Source organism: Dermacentor andersoni, chromosome 1, assembly GCF_023375885.2.
Source record: "Dermacentor andersoni chromosome 1, qqDerAnde1_hic_scaffold, whole genome shotgun sequence".
NCBI lineage: Eukaryota > Metazoa > Arthropoda > Arachnida > Ixodida > Ixodidae > Dermacentor > Dermacentor andersoni.
The window spans coordinates 222,291,276-222,305,066 of record NC_092814.1 but is presented as its reverse complement, the minus strand read 5'-3'; the positions used below and the strand labels follow the sequence as shown (position 1 = coordinate 222,305,066).

The following is a 13,791-nucleotide window of genomic DNA, read 5'->3' as shown; positions in this document are numbered from 1 at the left end:
AAGGAGTAGTGTTGTAGTAGTAAAATGTTGAGTAGTAAAATGCACAGCAAATAAAATGTCTTCGATAAAAATTGCCAACGGAGTCGGACATTCTCAAATACGAACAAAAAGAAGCATACAGAAGCAAATATTTTCGAATATGAACTATTTCTATCAACTGATAGCAATCTCAGTGGTATGAGGCCCGAACTTTGTCACAATTGAGATTCTCTCTCAAAGCTCGTAAGTCAACCTCGACTGGCCTGCCATATATGACAGGACAGTTGAGGTATACTCTCAGCCCTCGTACGACGCCTCAGTGTTGTGCTTCACTGCTTTGAAGAGTTTATTTTGGTTTGGATGAGGGACACCTGCAACACTGTTTTTTGAGCTCAAGCTCCTTCAAAACGGCGGCAGCACGCTTCCTTTCCCGTGCATTCCTCAATGCATAGGTCCTTTCTGTTCTTGTCCTCCTTCCGCCACTCGTTTGCCCCACGGGCCATTTGAAGCATTTTCTTGGTCAGTTGCACAGTCCACGTCTGATTTTTCAAACTCCTTAGGGGCCGCGAAAACGTCCGAAACATCGGCCAGTTGGAAAAAATAAATGCATGTCATTTACTGCCCTTAGGGGCTCAAACCGCCACAGGCACATTCAAAAACGCTCTGAAGACCTGTCGGCACACATATTAGGCATATCGGTGCTCATACTGTGATAGGCAATACCGGGTGCACGCGTGTATAATTAAGGAATACATACTGTGTCTCGTCGCAATAGCCTCTTCGCATGCTTGTTATGCTTCACTGCAATACTTTTGCGCAAGCTTCACCAAGTAACATTTCAGTACAGAGGCGAAGCTGACTTTCGGGAACTGGCATTATGCAACGCACCGTGCTTTCCAAGCTTCTAAGCTAGTCGCGAGGACCACAAAGGCAGAGTCCGTGCCTTTGCTGACAGCAGCGAATTCTTTCAATAAAAAACACGGCACCCAACGGCAAGAAGCTTAATACCGAACATCGAAGCAGCTAGGCCTAGCGTTGCCGCAGTGGTGGCTACGGCTGCCAGCGGATCTGCGTGCTAGAGCGCTGGTTTGAGGCGGCGAGGTAATCAAAACGGCAGTGGTGGAGGCTTTGATTAATGCCGTTTTGGAACTGCGGTCACGGCAAAATGTCCGGAAAATCGGACGGTGAAGAGTCCTTGCGTCCGAAATTTCAGACGTTCTGATACATTGACTCTATGGGGTACGTGGTGGTGCCGCGAAGCCGTCCAAATTATCGGGAATTTAGAAAGTCAGTCGTTGATTGTACACTGGCGACTTCTCCAACCGACGACAGGGCATCAAAGATGATTCCTTACGATTCTTGTCTGTTACTCGAGCCAGCATTACCGCGACTTTCGACCCTTTCAAAAAAATTACAGCTAATTTTCCGATAGAGGCACAAATTCCCTGAGTTTTCCCTGAGTTTTTCCAGACTACTTAAAATCCCTGAGAATTCCCGGTTTTCCCGGTTGGTAGACATCCTGGATATAGCGAAAAGTAAATGTAGCCATGCTTTATTCCAATGAGGGTATTCTACTACTAGTGTAATGAAATCCAAACTGTGGTTATCTAAATCCTCATCGGTTATAGTCGGTTATCGGCGAGGTGTCGCTGGATGATGCCATCGAGGAGGCTTTGCCTAGCGCCGACAACGCTGCGACATCGGACGAGGACAACAATGATTCCATAAATTCCGTGCCTGTGCCTACCACGTTCGCCGAGGTGCTATGGCACATAGACGGCATCCGGAACTTCATCTGTTCACGCGACGCCGCAGAGGACCTCCTTTTGGATGTTGCCCAGCTCGAGCGAAAGCTGTTGGTTCACGGATCAAACAAGGTCCAAAAGAAACTTACCAACTTTTTTTAAAGCTGGCTGGCGGGAATTGTGGCAGTGGGCAGTGGAGTGCCGTAAAGGTTCGTTTAAATAAAGCATGATTGGTACCTGTGCTGCAGCATTAACTCTTATTGCATTTACTTTTTTGGTAATTTGGGTTTCCAAACCCTGCAGAGTATGTTAGTAGTTTGCATTGAAGTTTCTCGTAAATCCGTCGCGCGAAATAAGTAGTATTTTTATAGGCATAATTTATGTTCGGATTTTATGACGCCCGCATTTTACAATGCTTTTTCGCGGCTCCGAGAAAGTCATATAATCGGGGTTCCACTGTATATGCTAATTTCACAATGAGTTGTGGCAGTAAAGTAACACCCATGGCGCTGACAGGCTATCAAAATCTGCAAAAGACCTCATTCAGGCCCTTCGGAGGCACCCCCTCGCATTTCATTTGCATAAACGTGATTGTGATTTTTTGCATAAATGTTATTGCCACTGCACGCCCATGTAGCCTGCAAAGGGTGCAAGTACTGTGCCGCAAGAAACACAGTATTGCCATAAGTTAAGGGAAACAGGTTTATTTGCCTCCGGTAACCCCCAACCCTGCAAAAATGCCCAGTCCTAGGGCAGCAAAGGAAGCAACGAGGGTCCCGCACCAAAGGCAGAAATATAACAGCAGCAGCTAGCATGTCGCTGTGAGAAGATGGCTTCCTGCAATACGCCGCTAAGTGACAAGTGCCCCTACGGCTACGCTGCATACTCTTACGATGACCAACAGGCCTGCTCGCGAGAGCTAGGGTGATCACTGTACGCTTGGGCTTCTGATAAGTGTGGCTCGGTGTAGTACGACCACATGCAAGAACTAGGCACCATTCTTCAGTTTTGCATTTGAAAAAGAAGCAAAACCAGGTATGCGCTTGCCATAGGCGTAAGACACCACAGATGAGCTCAAGTCCGAGTGATGCCTAAAACAAAGGTGCCAGCGGATGAATGGAAAAACGTGTATACACCTGATTCGGTACCATTGATATCTCCCAACGTTCGCACTGCCTACCGCGATAGGCGAAGCACCATCCTCGAAAACCAGTCAGTGGAAAATTACTCACTAACCTTTCCAGGCCAGAGCAATAGGTGATCGACAGCTCAGCTGTTGCTCCGACCTGTCATGGGTGTAAAAGGAAGGGGTACAGGCAAGGCAGAATAGGCAAACACCGGCACAAAGGTGACAGGGTGCGCCACATAGCCCACAATTCTTATAATTAATATTGGATATAATGAAGGTATTTGCATGACTAAAGTGACTTCATTACAATGAGGTTTGAGTGTATTACACTACGACACGAAGTAAGGCTCGCTCATCATTTTATGGGCTGTATAAATTGTAGTAATCATCCGCTTACTAACCAAACAAGTGTGGTGCCATCCGCCCAATGACACACATGAACACAGTTCACTTGAGGACTGTGGGCACTTGCCATCACAATGCTGCTGTGATGAGCACCAAGAATGGGGAACATACAGGCTTGTCCCAAAGCGAATGTTCTGTACTGCTACTCACTTTACCATTTCAACTGTGCTTCATTCCCAAAACTACGTAGGTCAGATGACCTCCAAAACTGCATGCACAGGAGTGCACACGAAGCTGCCAGCATTCTTGGCTCGGGCTCCTTTCATGCTTGCCCTTCATCCTCTCACCCACAGCGTGTCCTTTTACATATGGCACGGAGGCCCTGTATGCATGTGACCACATCTATTTGACCACGTGACCTCTAACATTTTATCATGCAGACAGATGGTGTGCACCAAGCCACCAGCCTTCTTGGATCACTGTCGCATGGTTGGTCTTGCACCCTCAGGAGAGCCTGTGACCAACACGACGAGTGGGCTGAGCAGGCTGCTTATGCTCGACACTTGATGCAGGCAGTCCAAGCTCACTGGCAATGTCGATGTGGCTTCTTTCCAGGTTCTGGTTGACAACCACTAGTATATTAAGGTGAAAGCTTTAGATGGCTCATGGGTCGAACCATCCGATGTCTGGCGTCATAGAACCAAAATTCATAGGGAGATGAACCCACGACTGGTGGTGTTAATTAGGATGACATTAATGAAGACCCATGACCCTTGGAGGGAGTTGAACCCTTGGAACTTTTGTAGGAGTCAAACCCACAACCTGTGGTGTTAATTAGGGCTAATTAGACCATCAATTTATAAGAAAGCATGAAGCTGAGGCAAAGAAGAAGCTTCAGCACAACCTGTGGTGTTGATTAAGGCAAATTAAGGCACAGTTAATTTAGATAGAGTTAAGGCACTCGAACCTACAACCTTTGGTGCGAGTCAAACCCACTTGGAGATATGGTTGAACCGGCCATATCTCCAAGCTGGATTCCAATTGACATTGTGAAGGTCGAGAGTCAAACCCACGACCTTTGGTGTTAAGGCGAAGTTAAATGAGGCACTCAAACCCACAACCTAACATGGAGATATGGGTGAACCCACCTCTTCAAGTTTGATTTCAATTGACGTGAAGGTTGAGAGTCGAATCCACTATCTTTGGTGTTAATTATGGCAAAGTGAGTTAAGGAACAGTTAATTAAGATAGAGTTAACTAAGGTACTCAAATCGAATAGAATCAAGTGCTTTTTTCCTGCTGAAGTTAAAGAATTAGTGACGATATGTTGCACTGAATACCAATGAGGTTATCACATTATTATTATTTTTTCTTTCTTTATTTTCTTTTTATAGCAAGTTTTGCTTTCCAGTTTTCCTCCAAAATACAGAAGGGCTTTCTGATCTTTGCAGCAGGTGGGTTATGTTAATACTGATCTGCGTGATAGTCGAAAGCACGGACAATGGCATCCCGTGACTATCACCACTCCGCGCGCAACCATTGTGTTGGCGCTGTACGGATTCACGGGAAAGAGGCGCCTTTGTACTGGTTTGGCATAATTTCCCACCTGTTAAAGATTTTGAGCTCGGGAGGGTCACGGCAAAGCAAGTGTCGCAACTATTCAATTCGATTTGGTGATATTCAAGTATTTTCCCACCCCTATTCTCGATTGCTAACATTGGCGCTGGGAAATCGTACTAAACAGGAACGTATGAATTATGTTCTACTGTATTTCTTTCCCTTGGAACACTGCAGAGGATTGGATCACACAGTCTGATCTTGCTCTTTGTAGGGATAAGCTTGACTTATTTCTTGCATGCGCTGATTTGGGCAGTGGCATAAAACTGATGTCCACTCTAATCCTGTGGCACATCTGCAGTTACAACAATGCATTGCTAAGTTTTTAATTTGGTTTTTCAGAGTATTCTTGTGCTCCTTAAGGTGTATGTTTAAACAGCACCCAGTTAGTCCCAGCAAATTTGTCAGGACACCCAAATTATTGAGCAGATTTGGGTCTAGCTACTGTTCACATGTCAACACAGGTTCAACAAAAATGCAGAAAAAGAGCCTGTCTAAGAGAGAGTGAGAAGAAAACAAAAACGTCTAGTAATGCTTGCCTGCTTGCTGGCCAGCTGCTTGAACACTCGCACATCAAACAGAAGCTGGCTGGCATTCGTTGTGACTTGATGCACAGTGGACTCTGCCCGTTGTTGTGTCATGCCTTGCTTCACCAAAGAATCCTGGAAGAAAAAGAAAGGGCAGCATGACGGTGCATTTTAAAGAGGAAGAATAAGCAGTATCTTCAAGGAACTACAGATAATGATGTGTGCAGTTCACTCAGCATTTGCTTTGTGTTACTACTGTATATATTATTTCCAATGTGGAGCGTGGCAGCAAGGAGCCTTAATTTTAAGCAGAGCTAACAATACTTCACTGTTTCTTGTTGTCTCAAAAACAACATCAATACTATAAGGCGTATAACTGTGCAGACACAAATATTATCAAATACAAATATCTGTTATTTCAGATTCCCTATTATTTACACTTTTTGGCAGTCACCACTAAGTTTGAATTATAAACTGACAACAGTTATTAGAGACAGCAGAAAAAGCAAGTAGCTAAAAACACAATCAGAAACAGACATTGACATTAAGGAAAAGAAAAACGGTAATATTCATACCTTGATCCAGACATTGAAGTTCTTATGCCCAAACCTCGAAACCCAGACAATGGCATGCAAGATCTGGGGAAGGTCAAGCATTGCATTGCCTGTTGCCAAAGCCTCTGACAGTTGAATGGAAGGTGGCAGGCTCAGCAACAAGCGCCACACTGCACCGAAGCAGTACTGCACTGCAGCTGTACCCTATGTCCAACAAGACAAATGTGCCATTAGCAATCATGAATATTGTGAACTAGCATGAACAAAAAAGTAGAGCAGACAGAATGGGGAAAAAACCCACAAAGTGAGCCCACAAAATGACTTTTTGGGTTTTTAACCCTTTCAGTGCTCCCCTCTCTCTCACGCATACCCACGCATATGTGTGTACATACACTTGCAATTTGCAAGAAATGTTTTATTCAGATGTCCAATAAAAAAAAAAAAAGGCTTTTCCGAATTTTTTGTTGTACTTTCGACAAGTATATTTAGAGGATTAAAAAGGAAGTATGACAATTCTGTTATATATATGTATGTACTGCCATAAATATAAGTAACATTTCATGGATCTTTCTGATGTTGCAAGAATGCTGTCAGGTACCTGCAGCTGTTTCCTTTACAGATTTTATCCTGCCAACTTTCTTCAAAATGAGAAGCATTCATTATTGAAACCCAACTCGCTTTTAAAGGGCCCCTCACCAGGTCTGGCCATTCTGAGCTGGCAAGTACAGAGCATACATTGCGCGATAACGATCGCGTCTGCAAAGTATTACATTGCTACGTGGCTTGGAAAGATCTGAAATTTCAAATGGAACGCTGTTTTCCCTTCTCGTGGCTGCCGCGCTCCAAACCAGAGGATGATGTACACATGCTAGTGCGCCTACGTACACGTGTTTGCACTGTGACGTCGCTTGTGGTGACACATAACTTCAAGACTTATTTAAGGCAACATCTGTTATTTGTGTAACATGTTGCTTGAACAGACGACTTAAAGGTTAGAGAAATAATAAAACACACAAATCAAATGTCTGCATGTTTTTGTTTTACTTTGCACTGCAGCAAGAGAATTGTACTTCTGTTTCATCTGCTCGTACTCACATCGTGCAGTCGTGCGCGCAGACACCGAAACTATGTCATTTTCTACTGTGTTCCAGCACGGGATCATGCTCTATGATCCGCTTGTGTCTGCCTCAGCCTTCCTGTAGCACTGAATTATACCACTAGTCAGGTGCCCTAGTGTGCAGTGCGCAAAATCGTCCGCTGCGCAAAACGAGACAATCGCAACAGCTTGTGTGCAACGCCGTCAGCGGAAGTGCGCTACACAGCAAAAAAAGTGAGGAGAAATACATTACATAGGAAGACGCAGATGCAATGTTATATACAAGTATATTTAAAGATCGATATGCTGCACTTGGCTAAAAGGCAACCGCCCGCACTAGCTGCTAATCGTCATCGTTTTCGAACCACTGGCCTCTTCATCCTTGGACATTGGGAATACTGGTCTGTAGCACTATTGTGGTTTTGGCACGTAAAACCCCAGAATTCCATTTTTAAAAAATTTAAGCAACTAAAAATTCAGGCAGAACCTGTGCCACAATGACTAAAATTAAATTATGGGCTTTTATGTGCCAAAACCACGATCTGATTATGAGGCACGTTATAGTGAGGGACTTCGAAAATTTGGACCACCTGGGGTTCTTTAACATGCACCTAAATCTAAGTACATCGGTGTTTTTGCATTTTGCCCCCATCGAAATGCTGCTGCCGTGGCCGGGCCGCAACCTCATGTTTAGCAGCTCAACCCCATAGCCACTAAGCAACCACGGCAGGTGCCACAATGACTGTTGACATTAATGTGATTAGCATTCAAGCAATGTAGTGACACCATATTTCCACCACCAAAATGCATCATGTTTGAGCCGTGCACTGCAGCCATGCTCCTCTCTCGTGCTTCCTTCTGGACAAGCTGTGCTATCCAGCAACATGCACTAAGACCCCCTCCTTGAGTATGGCTTTCAAGATGCGTGGCGTGCCAGTGCTTGCTTATGCTGAGAATTAATCCGTCACTACCTGCCCGCATTCATGGCACAACTCGAAATTATCAGGCTGTTGTGCTTAAGGAACCTGTGTGACGCAGGTATGATTCCGCCCAGCACCAAAGTTTTCAAGGATTTTTATTTTTTCATTGAGTCATTAAAGAGCCTAGAGTAGGCTAAGAATGCTATTCACATTTTATGAATAGCACTTTTGTGGTGACTATTTGTCAGGAAACTGACAAATAGTCACCAGAAACACAAATAACAAAAATTTTACATTTTCTTTAGACAAAACCAGAAGTGTGTTAGACACCCTTTTAAGGGACACTAAAAGGTAGGGGTGTGCAAATAGTAATATTTAAAACCGAATCAAATACTTCTTGAATGGTAAGACAATTTCTTTCAATACAGTGATACAGTTTCGCAAAATTTTACTAGAAACATTTATAATTTCAACCAACAAGACAAGAAAATCATAAAGTTATGCACTGAAATAAGCTCCTACAATGCAGCGACTATAGTGTATTCAAGGTGTTATTTTGTCACTATGCACTGAAATAAGTTCCTATATAGAGTAGCAGTGACTATAGTATCTAAGGTAGCACTTTGTCACCATAGAAGTCTGGCATTAAAATTAAAATATTCAGCAAATAGGCAGGCAGCTTCATGAGCTAAGTGAGTACAAGAGCGTTGTTGAGATAATGCTCACCAGAAAGTGGAGGCACATGAGCACAGGTACCCCACAAGCATTAAGCAGTAAAATCACCCCAGAGAATGATACTGTGCCAACAGTGGTATAAGAACTTGGGCTATGTGCTACATTCGGGTAGCACAAGGAGGGAGGCAAGAAAAATGAACCCCTCAATGTTTTAAGTTTTCCTATCTTGAGCCCCCTCGCTTGCTCATCAGTGCTGATTGTTCTTAAACTATTCAAAAAATATTCGGTGTTTCGAATATTAACTATTCGATTGAAGCACAAGATCGAATAGAAACATTTTCTGGAATATTCGCACACCCTTACTAAAGGTAAGCACTAGGTTAAGCTAGAATATCCGAAGTGCAACTTTCCCCCTTCTTATTCTTCTGATTATTTCAGTCTCATGATCCTACGTGGTCACTACCTGCCCTAAGTAGATGTATTCCCTTACCACTTCCAGTGCCTCGCTACCTATCGTAAACTGTTGTTCTCTTCCGAGACTGTTAAACATTACTTTAGTTTTCTGTAGATTAATTTTCAGACCCACCCTTCTGCTTTGCCTCTCCAGGTCAGTGAGCATGCATTGCAATTGGTCTCCTGAGTTACTAAGCAAGGCAATATCATCAGCGAATCGCAAGTTGCTAAGGTATTCTCCATCAACTTTTATCCCCAATTCTTCCCACTCCAGGTCTCTGAATACCTCCTGTAAACATGCTGTGAATAGCATTGGATATATCGTATCTCCCTGTCTGACGCCTTTCTTTATTGGGATTTTGTTGCTTTCTTTATGGAGGACTACGGTGGCTGTGGAGCTGTTATATATATCGTTCAGTATTTTTACATAGGGCTCATCTACACCCTGATTCTGTAATGCCTCCATGGTTGCTGAGGTTTCGACTGAATCAAACGCTTTCTCGTAAGTAATGAAAGCTATGTATAAGGGTTGGTTATATTTCGCACATTTCTCTATGACCTGATTGATAGTGTGAATATGGTCTATTGTTGAGTAGCCTTTACGGAATCCTCCCTGGTCCTTTGGTTGACAGAAGTCTAAGGTGTTCCTGATTTTCTTTGCGATTACCTTAGTAAATACTTTGTAGGCAACGGACAGTAAGCTGATCGGTCTAATTTTTCAAGTCTTTGGCGTCCCCTTTCTTATGGATTAGGATTATGTTAGCGTTCTTCCAAAATTCCGGTATGGTCGAGGTCATGACGGATTGCGTATACAGGGTGGCCAGTTTTTCTAGAACAATCTGCCCACCATCCTTCAACAAATCTGCTGTTACCTGATCCTCCCCAGCTGCCTTCCCCCTTTGCATACCTCCCAAGGCTTTCTTTACTTCATTGCAATTGCATACATACATGCATTGCATTTTCTTTACATTACAATTCAACAAGTAACAATATACAAATTGGCCAATTTTATAAGTTTTTTTTTACAAAACTATTCGCTATCCTGCCAACACTTTTTGTGTGAGTGTCATGCCCTCCATATGTGGCCTTGACTCAAGTAAGGGTGGTAATGCCCGACAGAGTATTATGGCTGAGATAATTGGCACAATGCACGATTCTTATGCTGCACTGACAGGCGGATGACGCACTGCTATTAATTTTCTCACTCAATCTGCCGTCTCCTGGAGATGTATCATTTTCAAATAGTGTGAAAGTAAGCAGCACTAAGAATGGGACTAAACAGAAGCACACAAGACTGCTTTAGTCTGGACACATGCTGGTTTAATCCACTTAGTGCTCTTTGCTTTCAAAGTCATGTACCAACTAGCTCATCAAAGTGCGTTATATTAATTAGTGGTTTTCTCTCCACCGAAGTTGAGTCAAACTGGAGAGTTTAATATCCTAAAACTGCACAATGGACTATAAAAGATGCCACATAGAAGACACTGGATTAATTTTGACCCAAAGCATGGTACGCAAGTGCTCTTGCATACCATCCCCATCAGAATGCAGATGCAGCACATGGAAATCAAAACCGCGACCAGCAGCTAAGGTAACTCTTGATGCAGGACATATGCCAAGATCCTTGGGACAATAATCAATCAATACAGGAGAACTAACTTTTTGCTTTGAGTGTGCCTTCAGGAGAAACATGAAGGGAGCTGGGACATTTGCTCAGATTACCATAAGTTCAATTAACAAATGTGTATTGAATCTATGGAGAACTAAAGCTTCTCTAAACTGCTCAGCTTAAAGCATTCACAAGAATAGACTTCATTTCAGTCAGTCTAACGAACCTCAAATATGCCAGAATAAGCGCATTGAAAGCACTGAACCCACCAAACGAATAGAAGGCCTAAGGTTATTTTTTTGCTCATGAAAGAAAAAACAAAAAGCAAAAAACAAATTCCATTTTCAGATACGAAAATTACCCTTACCAGATATGAAAGCTTAGGGCTATCAGAAGGCCGTTCCACTGTATCACATTGAGCTCCGATCCACAAAAGTGAAAGCACTGCTCCGTAGAGGTCAGAGTAATTGAGTGCATCTGGCGATGCTAGAAGGAAACTGCAGGCCTGTGCACAAGAGAAAAAAGTAAGACCGACTTTTGGTTAGATGTTTTCCGTGAACTACTGCATCTAGAGTTCTTAAGCAAAAATCTGGAATAATATGAAAATTCAGCTGGTTCTCAGCTGTGGCATTAGAATGTAAAGCATGGTGACTTCATTATAGGCTTCATGCACTTCGTGTTAACGACAGACATCCAGCCTTACCTGTCCAAAGTAGCGATGAAAATTAGTTGGGGTTAGCATGCTGTGTTATGCTTACAAGCTGAATTCCTCAAAAAGAAAAAGAAATTGCAGCTATACACTCTTGCCTATATAATACGACAAAAGCTCAAGTGGTGCAGTCCGGAAGATATTGAATACGGGTAAATTTTCTGCAGAAACCACATGACAGGTGGCAGCACTTGGTCAAAGCTGCCAATGTCAGTCTCTCTATTACCACTCAGGAGGCATTTACATGCATTGCTACATAGCAGAAGTCACATATAAAGATGTATTTACGATATTTACGAGAGACAATGATGCATAAAAAAGATGGCTGTCAAGACTGATTCCACCTCTACACGTCAAATTGTTTTCTGACTGGCGCCATTCTTGGTTGAGTCGTAACATAACCCCTGCCTGTAAAGGCGCCGTCTCGGCGTAACTATAAGGAAGGTGAATTCGTGGCAAAGTAAGGCTTCAGCAGGGACACATGCACAACGTCCGTGGGGACATGCGAGTCCAGCAGAGTGATCTCGTAGTTCACATCGCCAAGCTGACGCAATATTGTGTAGGGTCCTGTTATCACAGCAGCAGCTTTTCAGACAAGCTGACGAAGCGACATGGCATCCATAGGAGGGCAACAAATCTAGGAGGAAATCAAACGTCCCGATGTCAGCTGTCGTACCGGATCTTCGACCCGGTCTGAGACTCAGTGAGCCATGAGCCGGCAACTTGGAGTGCTGTGCTAGCCCAGGCAAAGACATCTTGAGCATATTCAATGGGAGCGTTCCTTGAGCAAGGAAGCAGTGTGTCAAAGGGCAGAGAAGGGTGGCGGCTCTGAATAGAAGGTAAAAGAGTGAAAAGCCAGTGGTCTCGTAGCGGGACAAATTATAGGCGAAGGTCACGAAGGGCAACATGCTGTCCCGATCACTATGGTCGTCGGAAACGTACATAGACAGCATTTCTGTCAATGCGCGATTGAGCCGCTCCGTCAGTCTGTTTGTCTGTGGGCGGTAGATGGTGGAAAGCTTGTGCTCGGCACAACAGGAGCGAACTAGGTCTTCAACTACTCGGGACAAGCAGGTGTGGCCGCAATCAGTGAGGAGCTGACGGGGTGTGTCGTGATGATGACATCAGGTAAAAGGAAGTCTGCAACCTCAGTTGCACAGCTTGTGCGCAAAGTTCACATGATCGCGTACCGGGTTACAAAAAGTGGTAACTTAAGAATAGTAAACGTATTCAGCTTCCTTTACTTTTTTTTACAAGACGCAGCTGAAGTCACAACTTGTTAGCACAGTTTGTCCTACTTGAGAGAGACTTTCCAACCTAAATTGCAAAATTCCAATGGACTTAAATCTATCAAGCCAATAAGCTGCTACAGCAACACAAATAATATGAACCAAGCAGAAAAAGCACTCATCATACTAAACTACAAACTAAGAACAGCTCATTCAGCTGAGCTAACATGCAAAGTGGCAAGGCTTCTTGCAGGGGCAAATGTAAAATGTAAAGTTGATGTAATGCACAACGGCCAGACCATAAAGCCTACAAATTACAACAAATTACAGCAATTACAGCATGCACGCAAGGACCCACACCACAGAACACCAATACCCAAGTCCTTCAATGCTTCTCATGCCAATGTGTAATTGCTCCATATCCTCTCTGGTCACTCATCAAACCAGTGATCAGAAATGGTTTGGGAATGCCACCCTTGTTACATACGTCTTCAACTGGCTGCTTAGGAACCACGGTCAGTAATTTCATTAACTATTCATGCATCACCTTGCTAACTTTTACCTTTAGAAATACTCAACTAGAAAGCTTTGATCAGCTGCATATGAAACATATGCTCAACATGATATCTCGATTTATGCCCTTATACCCACATTTTTGCCACACAGCTAAAACTACTTAAATGCAAGACTGATGAACTGCCAAGTGATAATTGCCAAGATGATAAATTGCCAATTTAGATTGCTGCAATATAAACATCTACTGCTTGATATGTATTTAAAGCAATGCAGTGCCTTCAATCATTGGCCTCATGAGGACTTCTGCAAAGGTAAGCCTCCTTCCTCTGCCCAACGAAAACTGTTTCTCAGTCAATGATGCACCCGATCGGACCTAGTTCTGAGCAGGGCATTAGCTCGCCCATAGTGTGAACGAGTATTCCAAGATAGGTACAGACATTACAAAGAAATCTGGTAATACAGAGCAACAAAAAGAGTTGACTTTACAGAATGCTCAACTTACAAAACCATCCAGTTTTGGGACATCCTGTGTACCAGATTCCAGAATCATGAGGTGGTAAAACTTCGGCCTGATGTGTGAACCTGCGCACAAACCATTCACATTTCACATTAAGCAAAATTCATTAAACCATTAAGGAACATTGTATCTTTTACCGCACCAACTGGCATAACACTGTAAACAGAAGCA

General features: G+C 43.4%; 1 protein-coding gene across 3 annotated transcripts in view; it reads right to left on the bottom strand.

Moving 5' to 3' along the window:
• Positions 1 to 13,791, bottom strand: part of poe (E3 ubiquitin-protein ligase-like protein poe) — a 590,397-nt gene that overhangs the window by 378,819 nt on the left and 197,787 nt on the right. For all 3 annotated transcript variants that reach the window (XM_055063706.1, XM_055063707.1, XM_055063708.1), the window contains 4 exons: positions 13,606 to 13,685; positions 11,017 to 11,154; positions 5,918 to 6,100; positions 5,355 to 5,477 (listed from right to left, as the gene is read on the bottom strand). In XM_055063706.1, the coding sequence (XP_054919681.1) occupies positions 5,355 to 5,477; positions 5,918 to 6,100; positions 11,017 to 11,154; positions 13,606 to 13,685 (524 nt within the window). The remainder of the gene's footprint in view (positions 1 to 5,354; positions 5,478 to 5,917; positions 6,101 to 11,016; positions 11,155 to 13,605; positions 13,686 to 13,791) is intronic.